General features: G+C 35.9%; 1 protein-coding gene across 1 annotated transcript; it reads left to right on the top strand.

Annotated features, from left to right (window-relative positions):
* The first annotated feature begins 1,393 nt into the window (after positions 1–1,393).
* On the top strand, positions 1,394–23,606 carry LOC128239395 (DNA mismatch repair protein Msh2-like). Its single transcript, XM_052956019.1, has 24 exons — positions 1,394–1,442; positions 1,649–1,698; positions 3,193–3,228; positions 4,201–4,288; positions 5,387–5,532; positions 6,270–6,371; positions 7,653–7,739; positions 8,159–8,282; positions 8,772–8,858; positions 9,994–10,173; positions 10,635–10,748; positions 11,087–11,223; positions 13,435–13,551; positions 14,143–14,313; positions 14,921–15,182; positions 15,670–15,795; positions 16,058–16,153; positions 16,651–16,715; positions 17,218–17,385; positions 17,765–17,856; positions 18,733–18,887; positions 20,099–20,166; positions 20,960–21,073; positions 21,399–23,606. The coding sequence occupies exons 1-24, from the start codon at positions 1,409–1,411 to the stop codon at positions 21,558–21,560; spliced, it is 2,781 nt and encodes a 926-aa protein (XP_052811979.1). The 5' UTR covers positions 1,394–1,408; the 3' UTR covers positions 21,561–23,606.
* Positions 23,607–23,911: the final 305 nt, after the last annotated feature.

The raw sequence follows: 23,911 nt of genomic DNA, 5'->3' as shown, positions 1-23,911 counted from the left end.
TGAAACAAGTCGCAGAAGGCAATCAGGTTGATGTCATACTTCTCGAAAAGGCATTCCATAATGAACCATACTCTAGACTTCTCTAAAAACTCGAACATAAAGGAGTGCGAGCTCGCGTAAACCAATAGATCCATTCGTTTCCGACGGGTCGGAAGCAGAAAGTAGTCCTTGAAGGGGCCATGTCTATAGAAGATGTCCTTGGACCTCTATTCTTCCTTGAATAAATGCATGACCTACCTAAATTTACTTCCTCTGATGTACGCCATAATTTGCAGATGACAGTCTGCTCTACAGAAGTATCCATAATGTTGTTGACAACCATCAACTACAAGACGACATCATAGTGTTCTCTGAAAAAAATGGGAAAAGGATTGCATAATGAGTTTTAATCCAATTAAGTGTATTATCATGGATCCACATTTTTCCCAAAACAAGAACATCCTTCAGACTTCCTACAAACCATATGACCAGAACCTTGCTGTTGTAGAAGTACTTAGAAGAACTGTTACAAATGACCTTACATGATAAAATCACATTGATGGTGTCACTTCAAAAGTTCAAAGGGGCACAGAAAAATAAGTTTCATAAGAAGGAACCTGAACTATTGTTGTCAGAAGGTATCGGCTGCAAGTTACACGATGCTAGTGGGTTTGGACTGGAATATGCAACCACCGTCTGGAATCCCAATACAAAGGCTGAGATAGGTGCACACGCTTTGTCACAGGGAACTACATGTCCAAAAACCTAGGATGCATAGTCAACATGCTGGAAAGCCTAGGTTAAGATTCGCTACAACAGCACCGGAAACAGTTCACTATGCTCTTCGGGATATACAAAGGACTGGTGGACATCAATTGAAATTAGTTTTTCAATAAAAACGAGTGTATGACAAGGGGCAGCAACAATTCTTACCAAGATCGCATTAACTGTAACACATACAGAAACTCTTTCTTCCCCAGAACCGATCAGAGACTGGAACGAGTAGACAGGATTCACCCGGAATCGGATGAAAATCCAGAAACAATCAGATCCTTTCTCCATTCATCCATATCAAAATAAATATTCAGAAAACTTGTATATAGATTTAAACTTTTAAAATCTTAATTTGTTGGGACCGACACTGTTCTATTACACCATGCGCTGTCCCCATGCTTCCCGCAATGCTTTCAACAATGCACAATGAGGGACTCCGGCTTTGACAGGGAAAAATTAGAAGAAAATAAGTTTGTATTAGTATTTATGTGTTTATCGAGCATACCTTGTAAATTGCATTTTAAAACTTTTGGCATTAATTTGAACCAACATTTTATTTTAACCTGCTTCTCTGAACACGGCCGGTAAATCGTACGGTTTTTAGTAAAATAGAAATATTATATTAGACACCGGTCAATTTCCCGCGGATTGCGCAATGGCACTTCAGCCGAATCAAGAATTAAAGCTTGGTAAGTCATTTGTTTTGATCTGATCATTGTAAATTCTAACTTCCAACGTAAATTTGTATCATTTCAATTATCGAAACACATTTTTATATGGATATGCATGTCATGATCGAATCGTTCCACTGAAAGATCATTACGAATCCTATTCGTACCCAAATGTGTTCGAAATCCAGGCCTGCTAGAATTTTACTTTTATTTTTCTGTTTTAGACCTGCCACAGGAGCAAGGCTTTTTGAGTTACTTCAGGTCACTGCCAGAGGTAAGTTGAAGTCATAAAAATAAAATAACAAGAAAAGATGAATTTGTATTCATGTTCGCTACAAGACGCAAGTCGAATTGAATAAATACAATGAAAGTATTATTGCATTTTTGATGATACTCACAGGAACCGACCGCGCATCTACTGTTGACTACATTTTCTTATTTTTGTCCTGATTCCATGACAAATGAGCTTTAATGGCAATACTGTATCCCTTTAAGTCTGAAAGTGAAAATCAACCACAAAAATCCGCTGAAATGGAGTACATATTTAATGCATTTTACTTTCTTTAAAAGCAATATGATTCCATTTATCTTGACACCCAGTCATGCTTGATTCATTTTTATGTTGTAAAATTATCCTCAGAAAATCTTTCAGTCTATTAATATTTTCTTACACCATTTTAGAAGGGGTAAGGGCCTTTCTGGTTAAGAAAATGAAGCTGTCATTTGACTTAACTGAGAATTCCCATCTTTTTAAGAAATTAACGGGATTTCTCAGACAGAGAAAGTAAAAGCCTTCGATGATTTTTTTTGTTCTGTCTCAGCAAGAAGACATCAATTCTTCAACTCTCAACACTTTTTGGGTGTAAATTTTCTGGCAAAAATAATATATTTTAATAGATAAAAGCAAAAAAGTAACGATATTTTATTTTCACTTTCAAAAGTGTTAAAATGTTGCATTTCATTCAAAGGTACTATTTTTAAAATTTCCAACCACCCTGGAGCGTGATACAGGACCATCTTGTGGGTGTTTCTGCTGTGTCATGATTTTTTTAAAGAAAGGGTCCAGAGTTATCATTATAGTTTCTAGCGCTAACGCACCAGTCAATTGTAACCATGGCCCCCCCCCCCCCCCAGGCCCAGGGAATAGCGGGGACTTTGATTTTCAAGCCAAGCCCAGGTAAGATCTTCGCCCTGCGGGAACCAACTGCTGGTAAAATCACCGCCAAATGCCCCCGCACACCAGGGACCATGGATAAGGCCCATTCCCCGCTTTTTGGCGCAAAGACAAAACCACGGCATTCACCGGCACTGCGGGGTTACCTGGAAGATAAAAACACGGCCCCTTTCCCCGGCTGTCCTCGGTATACCCCCGGACCTGGAGGGCCGTGGTTACAATTGACTGGTGCAAAACCCTCCATCCTACACTTTAAGATGCAAAAAAACATTGTTTTTAATTCCAAGCTTTCTTATGATTAAAAAAATCGCTCAATCAGGCTTTTAAAGATAAATGAGATATAAAAGCTCATTTGGGAAAATTGCCCAACCTGTTAACTTTTATTTGCCATTATTTAAATTGATTATAGAAATTGTTGCATTGGCCCGTTCATTTAACTTGAACGGTGGGCTATTTGTAAACATTGAAATGAAGACTGCAGTCCATTAGGTTGTATTTCCAATTTATATAGATCTACAAGACTTAGTCAATGATTTAATGAGTATAGGCATCATTTATGTCTAGTTACAATTTGAAATTTGCATATATTTTCAGAAATCTTCAACAACTCTACGTTTCTTTGATAGGACGGTAAGTAAATGGTGGTTTAATAACTTTTGCTAACAAAGTTTCTCAATATCTGGTTTAGGTAAAAATAAAATTCCTTTGAATTCTTAACGCATGAAATTTGACCTAAACATATATGCCTTTTTGGATTGTTTCAATTTCTTTCTGTAATGTGTAAAATTTATACTAGTACTATTACTATTATAAAAGAGACTGATCGACTACCGCCCATGTAAAAAAAGCTTCGCTAAAGCGTGGTTAAAACTGTGCTAAAAGCTTCGCAAAAGTGGTGCTAAAAGCTCCGCAAAAGTGGTGCTAAAAGCTTCGCAAAAGTGGTGCTAAAAGCTCCGCAAAATGATGCGGTATTGGCAAAAAGAACCCGAAGCTTATGTGAAGCTTAAAAAAATCAATAAAAGCACAGAGTTTGTGAAGGTGACCTTCATACTTTTGGCCAAAACAGTGCAGCTTTTGCAAAGCTTTGTGCAGTATTGGCCAAAATAAAGCATTTGCAGAGCATCTTCATTTTTTTGCTAAAAATGTGCAGCTTTTATGAAGAGCTTCGCTTTTTACTCGGTATTGAACAAAAATAATGCTATATGTTTACAGAAACATTCTTTTAAAACTTTGTATAGAATATGTTGGTTTTTCTATCTTTGATGAGCAAAAAGCAAATAGCAGATACTCATTTACAAGTACAGTATTTTGAAATCGAAATTCAAATAATAATAAATCAAGAAATTTCATAGAGTGAAATGTTTGATTTTGTGGCTGTTCAAACTTAGGGCTATTCCAGTAAAACCTATAACCCACGGAGGGAAGGCAATTATTTAAATAGTATATAGGTGGGTGTCTTTTTACGCTTATTTGGACCCCACATTCTGTAGGGGGGATGCATTATTTAAAAGTGCCCTCCCCCTGGAGGTTATATGTTTAAATGGAATAGCCCTTATGTAAAGAAGTTTTGCCGAGTGTATAGATCATTTACATTTCACACAGGAATACTACAGCGTCCATGGTCAAGATGCTGTGTTTGTGGCAAAGGAAGTGTTTAAGACTACATCCGTCGTCAAAATGCTGGGATCCGGTAAGAACTATTTCTTCTACAAAACTTAGACTTATTATTTAACCTAGATTTCTCTCTTTTTGCAATGATTTCACTCTCCTGAATGCATCCATATGGAAAAATTAATTGTTTGGATTGGTATTGTTCGAAAAAAACAGATCACAATATTTCCTGATATTTCTATGGCGTATTGCAATATAACTTTCAAAAGTACAAAAGGTAAACAAATATAAACTGTATGCCTATTTTCATGTTAGACAATGGATAATAGTGATAAAAATGATAATTTAATGGCTTTAACTAACTTGGCATATTTATGCCATTGCAAAAATAATAAAAAGAACAAGCGCTATTGTATACTATAATATACTAGTGTAAAGAGAACACTTGTTCCTAATTTTAAAACTCACCGAGAAATGAAAAAAACTTGGAGTATAGTTTTCACGATGTCTGATAGTATAAATTAACATGAAAAATGTTAATTTCATCACAATGCATATTGTACCACTTTTGTTCCGTATTGCAATGTTATTATTATAACTTATTAATGATACGGCATAATTTACCTAGAACACAACATTGACTAAATAGCTATGGGACTTTGAGTCCACACATTTATAATGTAGAACTGAGGTGCAGATGATATTCCAGTAAGCCAACAAAATCTCTCTGAGGCATTCATAATCTTAAAATCAAACAGTTTTATTTACGTTGTGTATCAACAAAATTAAAAGGTGTTGTTACTCCAGAAGATCTGTAAGATGTTGAGTATCAATTATTGCATCTGTGAGACAACATTTCTTCTTCCTTTATCTTTCAAAACACTTATGAAGTAATACAACAAAGAGACAGCATGAATGAAGACCTTATGTTAGTCTCTTTGTCTTCAATTCTGGGATGCTTGCCATATGTAAAGTTTTGTGGGGAAAAATGTAACGCAAACATTTCAGTCTGTTGAATGGACAGGGGCGTTGTCCACAAAGTGAATGATGAGTCTCTTTTTGTGCACAAAAATTCCGGTTAATTTACCCAATCCTTGAAACATAAGGTCTCTTTTCATGCTGCCTCTTTGTTGCTGTACTTTATTGTGTCAATTGTTCCTCTATTTTTGATTGACAGGTGAAAGAAAGGTGGAGAGTGTTACGTTGAGTCGTATGAATTTCGAGTCCTTAGTGCGAGACCTGCTCCTGGTTCGTCAGTACCGCGTCGAGGTGTACAAGAACAAGGGAGGGGCCAAGAACAATGACTGGAGTCTGGGCTTCAAGGTCTGTTCTATGTTAATAAGCTATATCGAGTCTGGTCAGTTTATCAAAATTACACTGTTGAGGTTCAACAAGTCTGAATGCTTACCTCCCCTTTCCAAAGAAATTGTAAAAGCGCGAGCACCTTCTACGTGTTTGTATGCATTGTAAATTTGTTCTCTGACAAGCCCAGAAAATATATTACAAGTGGAGGGCTTGTCATATAAAGGAAAGCTGAGTATGTGTTGGTATGGCGGTACATTGTCTATTATAATATCATCCAAATGAAGACTTAAATGAACAATGCCATATCCCTTGGTCGGGGGGGGGGGGGGAAATCGGAATTTTGATATTGTGCTTAATTTTTGCCGAGATAAAAAAATCCCCTGGTCTAATATCAAAATCCCCTGGAATTCAGACCAAAATGCCCTGGGAAGCCTCTCAGAAATACAGCATGTATGCAAGCCCAAATTCTAACATTGATGCTTAATGTTAAAAAAGTAACAAGCCCTGCTCTATAAAATGAACAAGCCCCGAAGAACATTTAACCGGTGAAGGCCTGTGCTTATTTCAGCTACCATGCATGAATTCAACTAAATATGACATTAAACATCAGTAATGTTTATTACCGATATGTTGTTGTTTTGATAATAACAATGCAAGTTGTTGTAATTTGATCTTAAAAATGTTAGATAAAAGTAATAAAGCCTAATGATATTCACTTGCACCCCATCTCACTACTCTATTTACTGAAACTGCAGGCGTCTCCTGGCAACCTTACCCAGTTTGAGGACATTCTATTCGGGAGCGTAGATATGGCCAACTCTGTGGGCGTCATTGGGGTGAAGCTGGCAGCTGACAAGGTGAGATATGTACTTGAATGTAACAGTCAGTCAGACAAGGTGAGATATGTACTTGAATGTAACAGTCAGTCAGACAAGGTGAGATATGTACTTGAATGTAACAGTCAGTCAGACAAGGTGAGATATGTACTTGAATGTAACAGTCAGTCAGACAAGGTGAGATATGTACTTGAATGTAGCAGTCAGTCAGACAAGGTGAGAAATGTACTTGAATGTAACAGTCAGTCAGACAAGGTGAGATATGTACTTGAATGTAACAGTCAGTCAGACAAGGTGAGATATGTACTTGAATGTAACAGTCAGTCAGACAAGGTGAGACATGTACTTGAATGTAACAGTCAGTCAGACAAGGTGAGATATGTACTTGAATGTAATAATCAGTCAGACAAGGTGAGATATGTACTTGAATGTAACAGTCAGTCAGACAAGGTGAGATATGTACTTGAATGTAACAGTCAGTCAGACAAGGTGAGATATGTACTTGAATGTAACAGTCAGTCAGACAAGGTGAGATACTTGAATGTAGCAGTCAGTCAGATTTTTGTAGTTCATATACGCGAATTATGGTGCTATATATTTAAAAAAAAAATGAATTACGGCAAAATACATACTGTGATTAACAGCTTGTAAGCTTACATTTTGTGTAGTGAATGAACTATCTATCTATCTATAGTCTTTGATTTGAACATGTATGCATTGACCTCAGTCCATGAGATTATTTTCTAACTCTCAGTTATGTAAAATGTCTTACGTCTTCTGTTAGCATAATTATACATGTATGCATAATTAATGCATGTGTGTAATGTTTAGTTGATAAATGTATGTACCTGTAATATTGTGAATATATAGAGATTATATTTGAATAAAATACAAGTATAAGACTTAAAAAACAAGTGAATCTAAAAACAAGTGGATCTAAAACTTAATGAACACAAAAAAGTGCTTAAATCATGGCCCTAATTTCTCGAAAGTTTTTACCGTAACAAGCTTCATTCAGCCAAATTTCTTATTTGTGATTTTAATAGATAAAATGTAGTTTATTGTGTTTATAATTAAGATGATTTCCTTGTTAAGTCCAAAACCTCTTAAGAATGTCAATATAACACAAATTATACCACAGCATAATAGTAATAATGTTATGAGGGACTTATGATGTTTCGAGATATTGGGGCCTGGTTACATTGAACCAATTGTTAAGAACTAACTGTTAATGAAAATCGAGCCCAAATCCATAAACATGTATTTCATCCATTGCTAATAATGTATGATCCCTTATAACAGCTTGTGGGTGTCGGGTATGCTGATGCCACCCTGAGGAAGTTTCTCGTCACCGAGTTCACAGACAATGACCAGTTCTCAAACCTTGAGGTATGTGCAAGTCTTTATACACTCAAACAAAATTTTCACATGTATCATAATTATTTCGACATGGTAACATGTCTGTTTACGCCTTGATTTGTGCAACCCCTCTCACAATTTAAGGAGTTAATTTCTAGGCCTATTTTCATGAAAGTTTAGTTAGTGGTCACAAAGCTGGACAAGTGCGTTTCCAAGGGATACTCTGCTGGGAATTAGGTTTCTCAACAACACCAGACCACACTCTTGAATAACTATGTGCTAATAATGATGAATATAATGTTGTTACAACTTGGCTCCCAATCATGTATAATTTTCAAGTTTAACATTTATGTTTATCAAGACGATATTGTTTTGTTCAGGGCACAATGTTGTTTTTTCAATCATGTTTCATTTTATCCTGATCAAGACCATCATATTTTTTTGTACAGGCGTTGTTGGTACAGCTGGGACCAAAAGAGTGCCTTATTGCATCCAGCGACGTGAGTAACGATGGCGGGAAACTGAAAGAAGTGCTTGAACGCAGTGGGGTCATGATCACGGAGAGGAAAAAAAGTAAGGCCAGTCACTGAGTATCTTAAAATGAGAAATGATTTGTAAGGTCAAAGTAAAACAGCAGTGTATTGTCGTAGCCTTGGTGTTGTTGTTGGCGCTTTTATTATGCACAAACTTAAATCCTTGCCATTACTCGAGAAATAATCTGGATATTCAGACTCTGACAGGAATAATTAATGCGATTTTTGACTGGAAAACAACATTAGAGCAAATGTGCTCTAGTTTGGGTTTAAATTATATTATGGATGAACATTGTTTAAGTTATGTAAATCATCATTATATGAAGAGTTTGTTTAAAAGATGACAAACAACTTATAAAACCCCACTCCCCTTTTCCCATATCTTAGTAGCTAATCTTTCATATGATTCTAAGTAGTATTAAATAAATTTGTTTATTCATATATATTTATATAGGACTGTTAGTGAGATTCATATCTTTCATAATCTTAGTTACATTTTCTAGCTCTGTAATGATGATATCTCTGGCAGGTGAGTTCAGCAGTAAGGACAGCGTACAGGACATGAATCGACTTCTCAAAGTGAAGAAAGGAGAACAAGCGAACGCAGCTGCTCTCGGTATGTACAGCTGTTTGTTGGGAGTCTTGTCTAGCAATCTAAATCTTGACAATATGTCTGAAAACCTTTTCTAGGACACCACATAGGCATTTTTGGTAAATTCAGCCATGTTGAAAAACTATATATGTCACCCCCATGCTAGATGAGTCACGTGCTGTGACACAATACTTTTTATTGATCTCATTATACCTGTACACTTTATGTAAGCATAGTTATAATATTTCAATATATGATTTCCATAGACATTAACTAAAAAAATAATATAGCTTCAAAACAAAACAAAATTACATCTTAAATACCCCTAAAGTTATATTGAAGGAACTTCTTGATGTATGAAGTGAATAAAAACTAATGCTTGTCATGACATCAGTAAACATCATCGCACACGCTTTTTGGGGAAATGTACAAAAATGCGCTTTTTCTATATCAATTTTTTCACAAAAAAATAATTTAAGGTCTGCTAGAAAAAATAGCAATCATGTGTGTCCGGTCTGGATAGAAAAACCCAACCCACAGGGTCGCTGCATAGTGATACCTGGGCAAGCCTTGTTACCTGGCAAAGCAGTTGTCCTTGGGTAAGAGTTTTCTATCCGGACCGGAAACACATGACAGATATTATTATGTCTGTGCCAGCAGAAAATCTGTACTGAAATGTGAATGGTCAAGGTATTTTTTCTGGATTTGATGTGACTGTTAAAAATGTCATGATATGTATTCTATGATCACTGTTTGTTTTATATTTGACCTTTATATAAATACAATAAGGAACTACCAGTATATTTAACTTCCTGGTTTTGCTCTCTTGTCTGTTTTTCAAAGATAAGATATTGTGATAGTCCTTGTGTTTATATTGCCATACAAAAACTTCAAATGAAACTTTCTACACAATATGGGCATGTATAAAAGGCCCATAACTCTGACTTCAAAAATGGTTGAGTTACGTTGTTTTTTTCCTGAAAAACAATGGCAGCCAAGAGTTATTGCATTTGCTCCCCGACACTCTCATTCATGATGTAAGTCAAGAGGTTAGAAAGTAAAAAATTAACCCTCTACCTACTTTCACCTAAAAATGTATACCTGAGAAAAAGCCAAACAAACAATTTATTAATCGTGGCCTTGTGTATCATTATTCCAGCTGAAATAGAGAAGCAGCAGGCAATGTCTGCGCTTGGGGCCGTCGTCCACTACTTAGAGCTCCTCTCAGATGACACAAACTTCGGCCAATACACACTCACAACCTTTGACCTTGGCCAGTACATGAGGCTGGATGCTGCCGCTGTCCGGGCACTCAACCTGTTACCCAATACTCTCGAAGGTAAATTCCAATACAGGCTGTTAAAAAATATTATTAAAAAAACTAAGTTATTTTTAAATGAGTAAAATGGTTTCTTCTGGTGTGCCTTGAAATATGTATTTGAGTAACTGCCAAGCGGCATTTTTTATTGTCATATGGAACGAAGAACTATTGCATCATTCGGTGCTGAATGCTTGAGTAAATCTAGGTGTGAAATAAGCAGAGGGGTGTTTAAAAATTTGAGTCTGTGCCAAATCGATAGGGTCGGTCAGGTAGCCAGAAACCCTATTTTATTCGGGGAGGTAGGGTGGGAGGGGGGTGTCATTATAATTAATAATCCATTCTGTTGCAAATCCAAAACTTCACTAAGTATTATAAATATGTCATGTATATGTCATGTATACAGAAGCAACTCATGGCAGTGTGCATACTATCAAAATTGAGAGTAAATCCCCAGAAAAGTATGTTTTGCTGCATTTCAGGAGGGAACAAAAACCAGTCTGTCCTAGGATTGCTGAACAGGTGTAGAACTGCTCAGGGTCAGAGGTTACTGGGGCACTGGGTCAAACAGCCTCTTGTGGATATCAACAAGATTGGTACGTTAAACTTCATTGTTTGTCCGTACTTGATGTTAAGAATTAACTCGTACATGAATAATTTTTATGAGATACAGTATTATACTGTGTATGTGGAGTAAGAGTTAGAAACCTTACACTATAGATAGATTTTAAAAATTGAATTTTGGGGCAAAAAAGTGCACCCTATACACAATATAAAACGGTATTTGAAGAAAAAATATGACAAGTCAATAAAAAAGAAATGCATCATGTTTAATGATGTGAAACACAATAGAAATGACATGAAATAAGAGAAATGTAAGTTTTAGAAATTAACGGATTAAAGCACAAATTTCCATGATATCATCCATGTACAGAGGAGCGTTTGAACATTGTGGAGGCCCTGGTCGAGGACACTGAGCTACGACAGACGCTGTACGAGGACCAGTTACGGAAGATTCCAGACTTCCAGAGGCTGGCCAAGAAGTTCCAGAGAAAGAAGGCCAACCTTCAGGTAGGGATATGTCCAATATACACAACTGCATGGATGAAAGGCTTCTTTTATCAATTTTAGAAAACTTTTTTTAGTTTTTTTAATTCTTTTTATTAGCCCGATAGTGAGACTTTACAGAACTGTTAAGCAGCATATGAAGTTGAGCGCGTGGATTTTAGAGTGTTGCTGCCATTAGCTAGTGCAGAGTTATGGCCCTTGTCTTAGTTAAAAAATAGTCTATAGAGTATGCGTGGCACGTGTATATCAAAGTATTTGGCACGTGTATATCAAAGTATTTGGCACGTGTATATCAAAGTATTTGGCACATGTATATCAAAGTATTTAGTCAAGAATAACTGTTATGAAATTTGAAAGGAATGTAAAGCGGCATGAGAAGTTGTGCACCTTGGGTGAAGCTGTGGCTGTCCCCAGTTTGTGACAAGTGTATCTCCAAAGTATATGTGTTTCAGAGTTATAAAACTTTAAAGAAATGTAAAGCTAGGCTGTGTCTAGGGCTGTGTATCGTCACTCAACTCAAGATACGATACGTATCACGATACGGAGTACGCGATTCACGATATATCACGATACGCTTATATATATATATATATTATTTTTTTTATGTATGACTTCAATGTTTGCCTATTTTGTAAACTATTGAGCATATCCTTACCAAAACTATATTTTTAATGTTTTTGTTATTTTGCATCGGCGAAGATGCGTGGTCATGTTTGAAGTGTTTCCATTATATTTAATTTGGCCAGACACAATTTACAAATATAAACTAGTTTATTGTATTACTTTGCAAAACCAAAGTTCTCCCAAGCTTTGGACGTATATTTTGCCGGCGCAATATAGGGTTTCTCTTTACTACTGGTAGTATTTCCTTGCGCCATTCTTGACTGCAGACGACTGAAAACTGTCAAAACAGCGAAAGCCACTTCAGCAGCATTTTCGAATACAGCTAGCTCACAGATTCCACTTGTTTTCATATCTTTTGTAAATCAAATTTAAAAAAGAAAAATAAATTGCAAATTTTTTAATAATTTTATTTTCATTTTTCATTTTAGTTTGAAAAATAAACACGGTGTACTTTGATCAGTAAGATAACTAGTTGTAACGTATTTTGCTAGCTCTACATGCTGTCTGCAAAAATGCGGCGGAAGTGGCTTTCGCTGTTTCGACAGTTAAAAATGAAAGTTAACAAATTGACCGGATCGTGCAAATATGTTTGCAAAGTGTTTTAAGCATACAAATCTTAAGTCTAGGTAACGATCTAACGATACGCGATACATACAATTTTTTATAATGCGATACGATACAGTATATCGTTGAGTACCGAATCGCGATTTCACGATGCACCGATGAATCGTTACAGCCCTAAGCGTGTGTGGTATAACGTGTGGCTGCCTCCAGTAAGAGTAGAGTAGAGTTATAACCCTTGACTGAGTTAAAAATAGCATACAGAGCATGCCATCTTGTGATGTGCATATCTCCAAAAGTATACTTGCCAGAGTGATGAAACTTATGAGGAATGTTAAGCAGTGTGTGGGTATAACATGTGGCTGCCAATAAGTATGGAGTAATTGCCCATGACATTGTTACACAATGTTTATGAATCATGGCGTTTTGTGTAACTCCTACTCATATGCATAGCAAGGCCCTTAACTCTGGCTTTAACAATTGAAGAGTTATGCCCCTTTTTGACAGGAGATTGTTTGCATTTGCATCGCTGCACTCTTATTATGTGTATATTAGACCATGAAATGAATGCCTCGGCTTTTCGCAGTTATGTTATTGAAGCCATTTATTTTGCCGAAGAACTTCATTGGTGTCTTCAATAAAAAAATCAACTAAAACAAACATACGTTGTTATTGATTAATTATTACAATTCCGATAAGTAACGACCCGTCCTGCAAACTTAAAACGCGTAACCATGTACTCATTTTTAACCTACCTCCAAATTGAGAGCTCACAGTTGACCGCCATTTTCTTTGAGTAAAACAAAATCAGTTACCGCGAAATTCGATAATTGTCCGTTGAGCTTGAACATTTTTACACATTAAGAAGAATTTTAGCATTTTAGATTTGCTTAAAAATTGACCCCGTCTTATAAGCGAGTCGAAACAAAAAGCACCAGATTTCATGGGCAAAGTTAGGGGGCCGTCTTATAAGCGAATCACCTTATAGTCGAGAAAATACGGTAACAGTCGTCCTGTGTGTTTCACCAGGATGTGTACCGGGTGTATCAAGCCATTGACAAGATGCCATACCTGCTGGAGACTCTGGAACGCACAGACAGCCAACATAAGACACTGCTCATGCATGTCTTCTCAAACCCTCTGAAGGTAAGAACAAAAGTAAAGCTCTCAGGACTCTAGAATATGGATTATTTTGCTTTTATCAAATCTGTCTTTAAAAGAAAACAAACAAATCTTTATATGCCTAGTTGATCTTGTTGGCAGTGTTGTCATTTTGTAAAACTTAAATGTTGGCTTTAAGTTTGAAATTATGCAAAACAATAATATGAAACTGAGAACACATGATTCCAATGACAATGTGTCATTAGTGGTCGAAAATAGCACAAGCCCTGCACTGGTAAAATGTCTTCCAGGCTTACTCAAATACTGAATTTTATACAGCAAGGCTTGTTAAAAAATTTGATGCCAAGCAATAGTATAAGAATTTGGGCTTGTTCATCCAAAAGTCTAATTTTGATGACTGTATAATAATCCCAATATGTTTGCTGTTTTCTTCTTGTAGGAATCTGCTTTTGGTCTGCAATGTCGGAAAATAGCTCATTGAGCTAATGTTTCTTGTTAACACATACCCGACTTTAAATAAAGATTCTTGTATCTTGTCTGAGAATTTTCTGGGGCAGATATTTGTATCATCTTTGAAAAATACACCATGGATAAATGAATTTATTCTGATATCAGGAGATGTTAATGGACTTTGCCAAGTACCAGGAGATGGTTGAAGCCACTATGGACCTGAGCCAGGTGGAGAATCATGAGTTTGTGATCAAAGCCGACTTCGATGAAGGCCTCACTGCCCTCAAAGAGCGGATAGACTCACTGGAGGAGAGTATTAAAGGACAGATGAACAAGGTGGGTGGGGTGGTGGGGAGTACCTGTGGAGGGGTGGCGGGGATGGTAGTGTGATCTAGGCCTCACTGCCCTCAAGGAGGATATAGACTCACTAGAGGAGAATTTTAAGGGACAGATGAACAAGGTGGGTTCTGTAGGGCAGAGTAGAAGTGAGTGGGGGTTAGCAACATGAATAGACATAACTTGGGGGTTGGTAATGTGACATGAGATAACTTTTGGGTCAGTAATGCTATCTCAACTTTTTGAGGGTTATCAATTTGACAGGACACTTCTTGGAGGTTAGCATTGTGACATAAAAGTTCTTGGGGGTACGCAAGATGACAGGATAGTACTTTGGGGTTAGCAATGTTACTGGAAAGTACTTGGGTGGTAAGCAATGTGACAGGACAGTCCTTGGAGGAGTTATCAATGTGAGAAGACAGTAATAAAGGGTAAAGAAAGATAATTGTTTAACTAAAGTCATGAATAAGTACTAAGATTTGTTACCATCCCTCACTTTGCAATTCAGACAATCTGACTTATTTGTTTTTGTGCATAGTGCTAAACGTATGATGACATAGCACCATATTCTTCATAAGAATTTTAAACTGAATCCCTCTTCTGTCAGGTGAGTCGGGACCTTGGATTGGAACCTAACAAAGTCTTAAAGCTTGAAAGCAGTGCACAGCTGGGGTACTACTTCCGTGTGACCTTGAAAGAGGAGAAAGCCCTCCGTAACAACAAGAACTACATCACCTTAGATACGAAGACCAACGGGGTCCGCTTCCATAACAAGGCGATGGCCGAGTACAACCGGGAGTATATTGGGGCGAAGGAGGAGTATGGAGAACAGCAGAAGAGTGTTGTCGCTGAAGTTGTCAACATTGCTTGTAAGTGTATAATAAATTGTGACATTGTCGTTAAAATGAAGTCATGATGGAAGAAATTTTCATATGTTGAAAACTGTGAATGTTTAAATTAGCTTATACAAAAACAATTGTCGATTCATAGGCATTTTTTCTCATACAATTGTATGTCCCAATCTGGTTAAATCTTGTTTGTTTTCTAATCAACATGGTTTTCTCGGCTGGACACATTTTTTGCTGAAGATGTCACATTTATCTAATGTATCTTCATATAAATTACATCAGTTTATCAAAATGAAAAGATTTGACATTCCAAAATATATATTTTTCTGTTCAATTTATGACTGAATTTTTATGGAAATTTTAATTTTCTGCTGCGATGTTGAGCTGCAACGTTCATCAACATGCAATTGCACAGATTTTTTAGGACAATATAAATTCATAAGTGATATTATAGTGAAAAATGAATAGGGGTATACAGGTTTGAGAATCAATAATTTCTGAATTCCAGCGGGCTATGTGGAGCCGATGTTACTGATGAACGATATTCTTGCCCAGCTTGACGTGCTTGTCAGCTTTTCCCAGGTGTCCACGTGTGCGCCCATACCTTACATACGGCCAACAGTCAGGGAGAAGGGTCGGTGACAACACTCATGTGTACTAGTAAAAACATATTTTAGAAGAATCTATTGGGGATAATTGCTTGTTTCAGTGTAAGATCACAATATATTTCACTGAATGAGCACCAAAAGCTACATGAATATTTAACGAGTGGGTAGCCACGAGTGACATATTTAATTTTGGTGTTTACTGGATTTATAACGGTACACTGACCAAAGAGTTTCACAAACTGATGAACCACAATACTAAAACATTCAATTCTTAATTGTTGATAACAGGTAGTGGGGTTATCCGATTGACGGAGGCCAGACATCCATGCCTGGAGATGCAGGATGATATCGCCTTCATTCCGAATGACATCTCTTTTGAAGAGGGTAAGTTGGTTCAAAAAAGTTTTTAGATCACCTTATCACAGAATGACCTATTTAGTATTGTGACCATTTCTCGGCCCATCGTGTGTCAATGTGATCTATTTGTTTAAATCAGCTCTCCTCTGGAACTGCTTGGCAGATTCAAGGGAAGAATAGTTTTTTTGAAAGGGTCTTTTTAAAAGTACATGATGTGTGTATCTTCAATTAATCTAGACTGCTCAAGTTTTTCTTGAAAACCACTGACCGTAATTTTGAAGTCATTATTCATTTAAATATACATTTTATAGAAACTTTGTATGCATGTAAAAATCAACAACAATACTTGTGTTTTTAACGAGTCAAAGCACTTTGTTCAACTAATTCAACAAGATTATTTTCATTAATTAACTGAGATGATTAAATCATGGAGTATTCATGATTTGATACAGTTTTTGTTGACTGAGGTATTTATTTTGAATATTTTCTGTATGATTAAATCCTGACCATTTGTATTTTACTAGGTAAACAGATGTTCCACATTATAACCGGACCAAATATGGGAGGAAAATCCACATACATCAGATCTGTATGTATTGTGTTTTTGTACATCTTCTATCCATCAATAGGGATGAGAGTGGTATAGTGGTATAGGTGTCCGCCTCTCACCAAAGAGGTTGTTGGTTTGATCCCCATCAGGGGTACTTTCTCATGGCCTCTCAAAAAAGGACACAGTACTGGTTTCTGTCCAGGAAACGGACTCGGGAGTGATTCTATAAGCTTAGCTTTCGTCACAATTGAGCTAAAGAAAATTGTATATACTATACTATCCATCAATAATAATTATGTGTAATTATATATCATATGAACTTTATTCAAGCAATGCAAGTGTTTGATGGACTGAAAGTGCAGTGTCAGGATAATGTTATATTTTAAAGCAGTATTTACTTGCTCTATAAAGGTGATGGTAGATAAGATTTATTTTACTTCACAATGATGAATACACACATTGAACTAGCAATGTATGATTGAGTTAAGATGTTGTTTAGTTCTGTTGTTATAAAATATCATATTTCATATTGCATCTGCAGGTAGGTGTGATTGTATTAATGGCCCAGCTAGGCTGTTTTGTGCCCTGCAGCAAGGCGGAAATCTCTATAGTGGACAGTATTTTGGCGCGTGTGGGGGCTGGTGACAGTCAGCTGAAAGGCGTGTCAACGTTCATGGCCGAGATGCTAGAAACTGCGGCCATACTCAGGGTAGGTGCTTGGTTTGTGGGTTCTGCCTAGGTTTTCCCTTACTCCCATAACATAAGAAAAAACATAAGATATTCTGGCCCGACATCATTGATAATGTCACTTAAAATGAAAAGTCTAATGGTGTATAAAAAAAATCATGACAAATGTTTTAAAGAATAAAATATGGTAAGGTCAAGGAAAAGGTAGACAACAGAACTTGTTCATACTAATCTTTTCAGCTATAAAGAGTCTGAATATGTCAGTTTGCAAAACAAACGTTTTCTTGTTCTGGACAGGATATTGCCTGTATTACTTTGAAATTCTGGATAAAAAAATAATATCAAACTATCCAAGCTATGTTATTCTGTCATAACAGTTAATCAGGCATGTTTTGTTTCAGTCTGCTACTGAGGATTCTCTGATCATTATAGATGAGCTAGGCAGAGGAACCTCCACCTATGACGGCTTTGGCCTCGCCTGGGCAATCTCAGAGTAAGTAGCACACCAAAGTGTGTGGTACAACAAACTGCTGTACTTTGCATTTTTAGTTGTATTTTAAGTTTATTTGTTTTGCAAAGAAAATATGTTCAGTTATTGTGATAACCTTACCGACCGACATTTTTCTTTAACCTTGGCCTTTCCTAAAAAACATTCAAGATATTCAAATGAAACTTAGTACACATGTGGCCAGAGACAATACAAGCATGTGTAGAAAAGCTCATATCTGTGGCTTTATAATTCATTGAGTTGTTCCCCTTGTTTGACTTGAAAAAAAATAAAATAAGAAGAAGAATTTGTTTTCAGTCTGCAGCATTTTTGTTCATCATCTACTTAAGCAAAATCTTCTCAAACTTGTTAACAAGAACAACTTGTGAATGCAAACATGTTTTAAGACTTGCACTTATCTCAATCAGGGTAGGGTCAAATTGGGCTAAATTGGTTATGATAATTGCTAAATTATCAGTATTTAAATATGGCTGTAACTGGTTTCTAACTTGTTGTTTCTTATAAGGTATTTGCATATATTAAATATTTTGAAAAAAGAAAGCAGTGCACATAAGTTAGGCTGAAATCTGTCAAAAACAGCATTTATTTTACAGAATGTGACCATCATGATCCTATCAAAAGTTGTGACTGAATATCGTAAAAGGAAGTAATTTTGATGAAAACTATATCAGTGTCAGGAATCTAAAAGAATGATATAAAGTTGCATTTCAAATAAACCTACTGTAACCATAATTTTTGTTTTAATATGGTATTGCGCTACAACCAAGAATAAAATATTTGAAGATTTGATCGTACAATATCCCTACAGGTACTAGAATCATTCAAAAACTGACCTTTTGCTACATATATACATACATGCAGGCACATAGCAACAAAGCTGAAGTCGTTCTGCCTGTTTGCGACCCATTTCCATGAACTGACGTCGTTGGCAGACCAGGTGCCGACGGTGAATAATCTACATGTAACTGCCCTTACCACCAACGACACACTGACGTTACTGTACAGGGTCAAACCAGGTACATCTTGCAACTTCATGAAATATTATTTCATGAGTTGAATGAAACTCTTTATTATATTATATGATGTTAAGTGTAAGATTCTTTTTATCACATGCCCTTTTCTGGTAATAAATAACAAGAAGACCTTTTTCACATGAGGTGATGATGAGTGGATTAGAAACTGACAAATCAGTTATATTTCTTGCGCTACACGCATTGCATGGAAGAATGTTAAACAATTTTCATATTTGATCCTTTTAAATCCATTTATGAGTAGAAAGAACACTGAGATGATATCCAGAAAGAATCACAACATATCACTATAATTTTAGCAAATTTTACTATAAACTTTAAAATAGTGACATCACATCTGGTTAGATGATGTCATAACTTTGCAATATGTTCATGACATCATTTCCTGTTGAAATACACGAAGTGACAAAGATTTTAAGAATGATTTCAAGAAATCAAGAGGAAATATTTTATGATTAAAATGAAAAATTAAGTACTTCATTCAAATAAATCTTTATCAAAAAACCAAAATGAAAAATAATTGTATGACTTGCTGGAATATAGCAAATTAAGCAATTCTTGTTTTTAATTAAATTGTTTACAAACTTGCGAATTTATATTGTTTTATTGCACATTGTGTAATACAGAAAACTGTGTGATGTATGTGACTAGGCTAGCATTTAATAAAACTGGTTTCTCATTGTTTGCATCATTTCGCAGTCCCTTAACTTTTGTTTCAAAACTCACTCTTTTGTTTAAAGACTCGAACGCTATTTTAAGACACACACTTGTTTAAAGACTCACACTTTTGTTTTGGAACTCACTCTTGTGTTGGAACTCAAAACTTTGTGAAGAGACTCAGACTTTGTTTAGAGACTCAAACTTTTGTTTTTTAACTCAGGGCTATTCCATTTAAACATATACCTCCGGGGGGGGGGGGGGGGGGCACTTTTAAATTATTCCACCATCCTACAGAAGCATAATTACCCTTTTGGGGTCCAAATTAATGAAAAAAGACACCCACCTATATACTATTAAAATAATTGCCATCCCCCCGGGTCTATATGTTTTAATGGAATAGTCCTCACACTTCAGCTTTAGGACACACATTTTTAAAATATATCAAACAAAGAAGGATAACCATCATTTTCTGAAATTTGCCTTTTGGGTGATTCATGTGAGAACCTTGATAAAATCTGCCATTTTGTGTGTTTCAGGTGTGTGTGACCAGAGTTTTGGAATCCATGTTGCAGAACTAGCCCACTTCCCTAAACATGTGGTGGAGGTAGAGTATTTCAAGCTTTCCAGCAGCCAATCTTACACTTACATTTCATGGTTTTAACCAGATAAACATTTCTTTGTGTGTAAAAAAGTGTCCTGGCCGTATTCAATAACTAACTTAGATCCAACTTAGATTAGAATCTGAGTGATTTGATTGGACTTAAAAATAACTGGCCAATAGACAAAATGGAAACACTAATCACTGGCAAATCTAAGGATAAAATACTTTTGAATACTGCCCTAGGTGTCCATGATTGAAATTGATCAAAACATAACTAATATGAAAGTAATTTAACAGGGGAAAGATGTCACTTTAATATGTATTTCATTAACCAAAGATCCCATTGAAAAAAGTAGTAAATAATGGCACATGTAGAGGTGGGGGCATGTATTGACAACCAAACATGTTCATGTACAAACTTTGATCAAACAGCAAATGTAAATACAAAATAGTCTGACTATGGTGGCCATGATTACGAACAGTCTCAAGTCTGTGTTCAGACTGAAGTGGTAAATTTTATTACTATTTGAATTTTTACAATCACTTCCATTTATTTTTGTAAAAAGAATAAAATTTATATGATTCTTTGTTAATCATATAAGAGCATTTCTTAGTCTGAAACTTGGACTTGAGACTATTCGTAATCATGGCACAAGACTTTTTGACTTATGGATTAGAATATGGCTGATATTAGTATTTTCATTAAATAGCTTGTTCAACCCAAAATGCTTGAATCCATATATGTACTGTCTTTTATGTAAACATATGTATTTATATGAGACTGTTCCATTCACAGTTTGCACGAGAGAAGGCATGTGAGCTGGAAGACTATCAGTGCGTCAGTCTCACGGGAACTGATCTGGAGGGAGATGGGGAACCAGCAGTGAAGAAACGTAAACTTGTCAAACAGGTGCTGGCACAGCTGTAGCTCTCAGTGTCTCAAGTCTTTAATTTATCAGAATTTACTTTCTTAACCTTTTGTTTTTCAAAATTACTCCTGAAACAAATATTTTTTAATGTTTTAACTATTTAGATGTAATTTGTCATTTAAGGCTTTAGGTGTCCCTTCTATTTTCAAAATCTCTTTTTCTACTTTTTGGTCTATTAAAATGACTGATTTATAGTGGTTGTTGTCTGTGTAAATGTTCTCATTGATTATCTTGTTATGCCATGGATTAGAACTAGATACCAGACCATCATGTTTTTGTTTGATAGCTATTTTATTTTTATTTTAGGAGGGTGAGGAGTTGATTTCTGGGTTCCTGACCCAGGTGCGGTCACTGCCCATGGGCTCGCTGTCCGATCAAGAACTGGAGGAGAAAGTGGCGGCATTGAGGGCTGACGTGCTCGCGAAGAACAACTCGTACATCGCTGATATACTAGCCAGGAAGGCTTGAAACCTTAGAACCAATTGCATGCATCATTTGGACAACCCATGAGACCATCATCTACATTGTACAAACAAACTTTGATTCGCCAACGTCCAGGCCTTGAAGGCTTGAAGGCTTGAACTCTTTCGATGTTTCACGTCATGCACTTTGATTGAACAAATGTTGTATGACAAGCATGTAAATTCTGAACAAAACTGTGTATGACTGATATTGTACAAACCTGTATGTTTCGCCTACACCCTGGACTTGCAGGCTTGAACTATTGCGATGTTTCACATGTCATGAACATTGTATGAACAATTCATGTATGACAAACATACATGTAAATGCAGATCAAAACTTTGTATAGCTGATATTGTACAGACCTGAAATTCCTCACATGTACATAGTTGACGTGTACATAGTTGACATACCGTACTAACAGGATTGCTTAACTTCTTGAGACATTGTATGTATGCATCAATTGTATAAAAGTCTGACAGGTTATCATTTGGCTAGTTCGGTCATTAAAATGATTCGATTGGTTAGTAGTTCTTATTGGATAAGTATCGACCAATCAAACACATTGGATAACTTTGACCAAACCAAAAAGTTAACCAATTTTATATAATTGCCAACATTGAAAACTTTCCAAACATTATTTTGATTTCAACAATCTGAACAACTACAAATATAATCGAAGTTGTCTTTTGGATGAACAAGCCCAATTTCATAAACTACTGCTTGGCATCACATTTTTGAGCAAGCCCTGCTGTATAAATCCCAGAATTTGAGTAAGCCTGGAAAGCATTTTACCAGTGCAGGGCTTACGGGCTTGTGCTAATTTCAACCACTTGTACAAATACTTCAAACCATTGTTATTTTGTGCTTCTACAGATCCATCTAAGGGTTTATTGCATGATAGTGCTAATTATTAGAAAAGTCTGTGTGTCCTGATTTTATGTTTTCATGCATGTATACATGTGACTAAATAAACATGTATATTATGGATAAATACTGAATAACATTGTACTATCAGTATACTTCTATCATAACTCATTACACATAACAATTCATATCCATGGTATGCTAAGCTTGTATAAAAATTCAGGACCTTGTTTCAATAAAGATTTGAAGGCTTAAGATCGTCAACTTCCAGGTGTAACCCTGTTTGGGCGTAAATTGTAACACTGTTTTGGGCGTAAATTGTTTGTTACCCCATTTCGGGCATATATTGTGTGTGGCCCCATTTTGGGCATAAATTGTGTGTAACCCCATTTTGGAGTTAATTGTGTGTTACCCCGTTTTGGGCGTAAATTGTGTGTTACACCGTTTTTGGCGTAAATTGTGTGTAACCCCGTCTTGGGCGTAAATTGTGTGTAACCCCGTCTTGGGTGTAAATTGTGTGTTACACTGTTTTGGGGGTAAATTGTGTGTAACCCCATTTTGGAGTAAATTGTGTGTTACACTGTTTTGGGGGTAAATTGTGTTTCAATAAAAAAAAGAAAGAATAGATCCTGCCTGTGATTGTAGGGGAATCCCCGAGAACTCTTCAGCAGCGTTATGTTTACGGCTTGGATATCTTATTGAAACAGTGCCCTGGGTGTACTAACATTATGCTTCTATTATAGTTCATTAGAGATAAATGATATCATATTCTTTTACAGGGTATGTTTGGTTAAAAATTTAAATTCTTATATATATGTGCATTTTTCCGTACACTTGTTTTGGGCTATTCCTGGAAAGGTATTCATAAAACTTCTTATTCAAGTCATTTCTTAACCTAAGACAATTTCCTAAATTGTTCATAATCGAATTACAAGAAAGCAGAAGTTTTAAAGTGTTTTCAATGTTAAAGTATGTATTTTTGAAAAAATCATTGAAAGTGAACTTAAGTTTTTCAGATATTATATTAGGTATTATATCATATGATTAGAGAGATACTTTAAGTTAGGAAAATAACATATTAATAAGATGTTTTATGACTGATGGCCCAGATATATTGTTGTATTAAACCAAAATATTTGTATTTTTATTCCACTTGTTTTGTATCAAATTAAAGATGAAACTCGGCTTTCCAACTTTTATTTAATAAATGCTCAGCCTCACTTCAAGAGTGACATAAAAGCAGACAATATATACAAATACAATGCTGGTTTACATCACGCCATGCAATGGAAAACAGCTGCATAGATTAGAATGAAGCAGAAAAAAGAGAACAACAAAACAAAAACATGTAATCATAAGATAATACACGTATTCATATTACTCAAATATATAGGCTGATGAGCTTATCATGTTATGCGATGGTAATGTGTACGTAGTATATGCGTCCGTACGTCTGTAAACAATTCCTTGTTAACATGATACAGCCTTCA

This window comes from Mya arenaria, chromosome 6 (assembly GCF_026914265.1).
Source record: "Mya arenaria isolate MELC-2E11 chromosome 6, ASM2691426v1".
In the NCBI taxonomy this organism is placed as follows: Eukaryota; Metazoa; Mollusca; class Bivalvia; order Myida; family Myidae; genus Mya; species Mya arenaria.
This window is presented reverse-complemented; position numbering and strand designations above follow the sequence as displayed.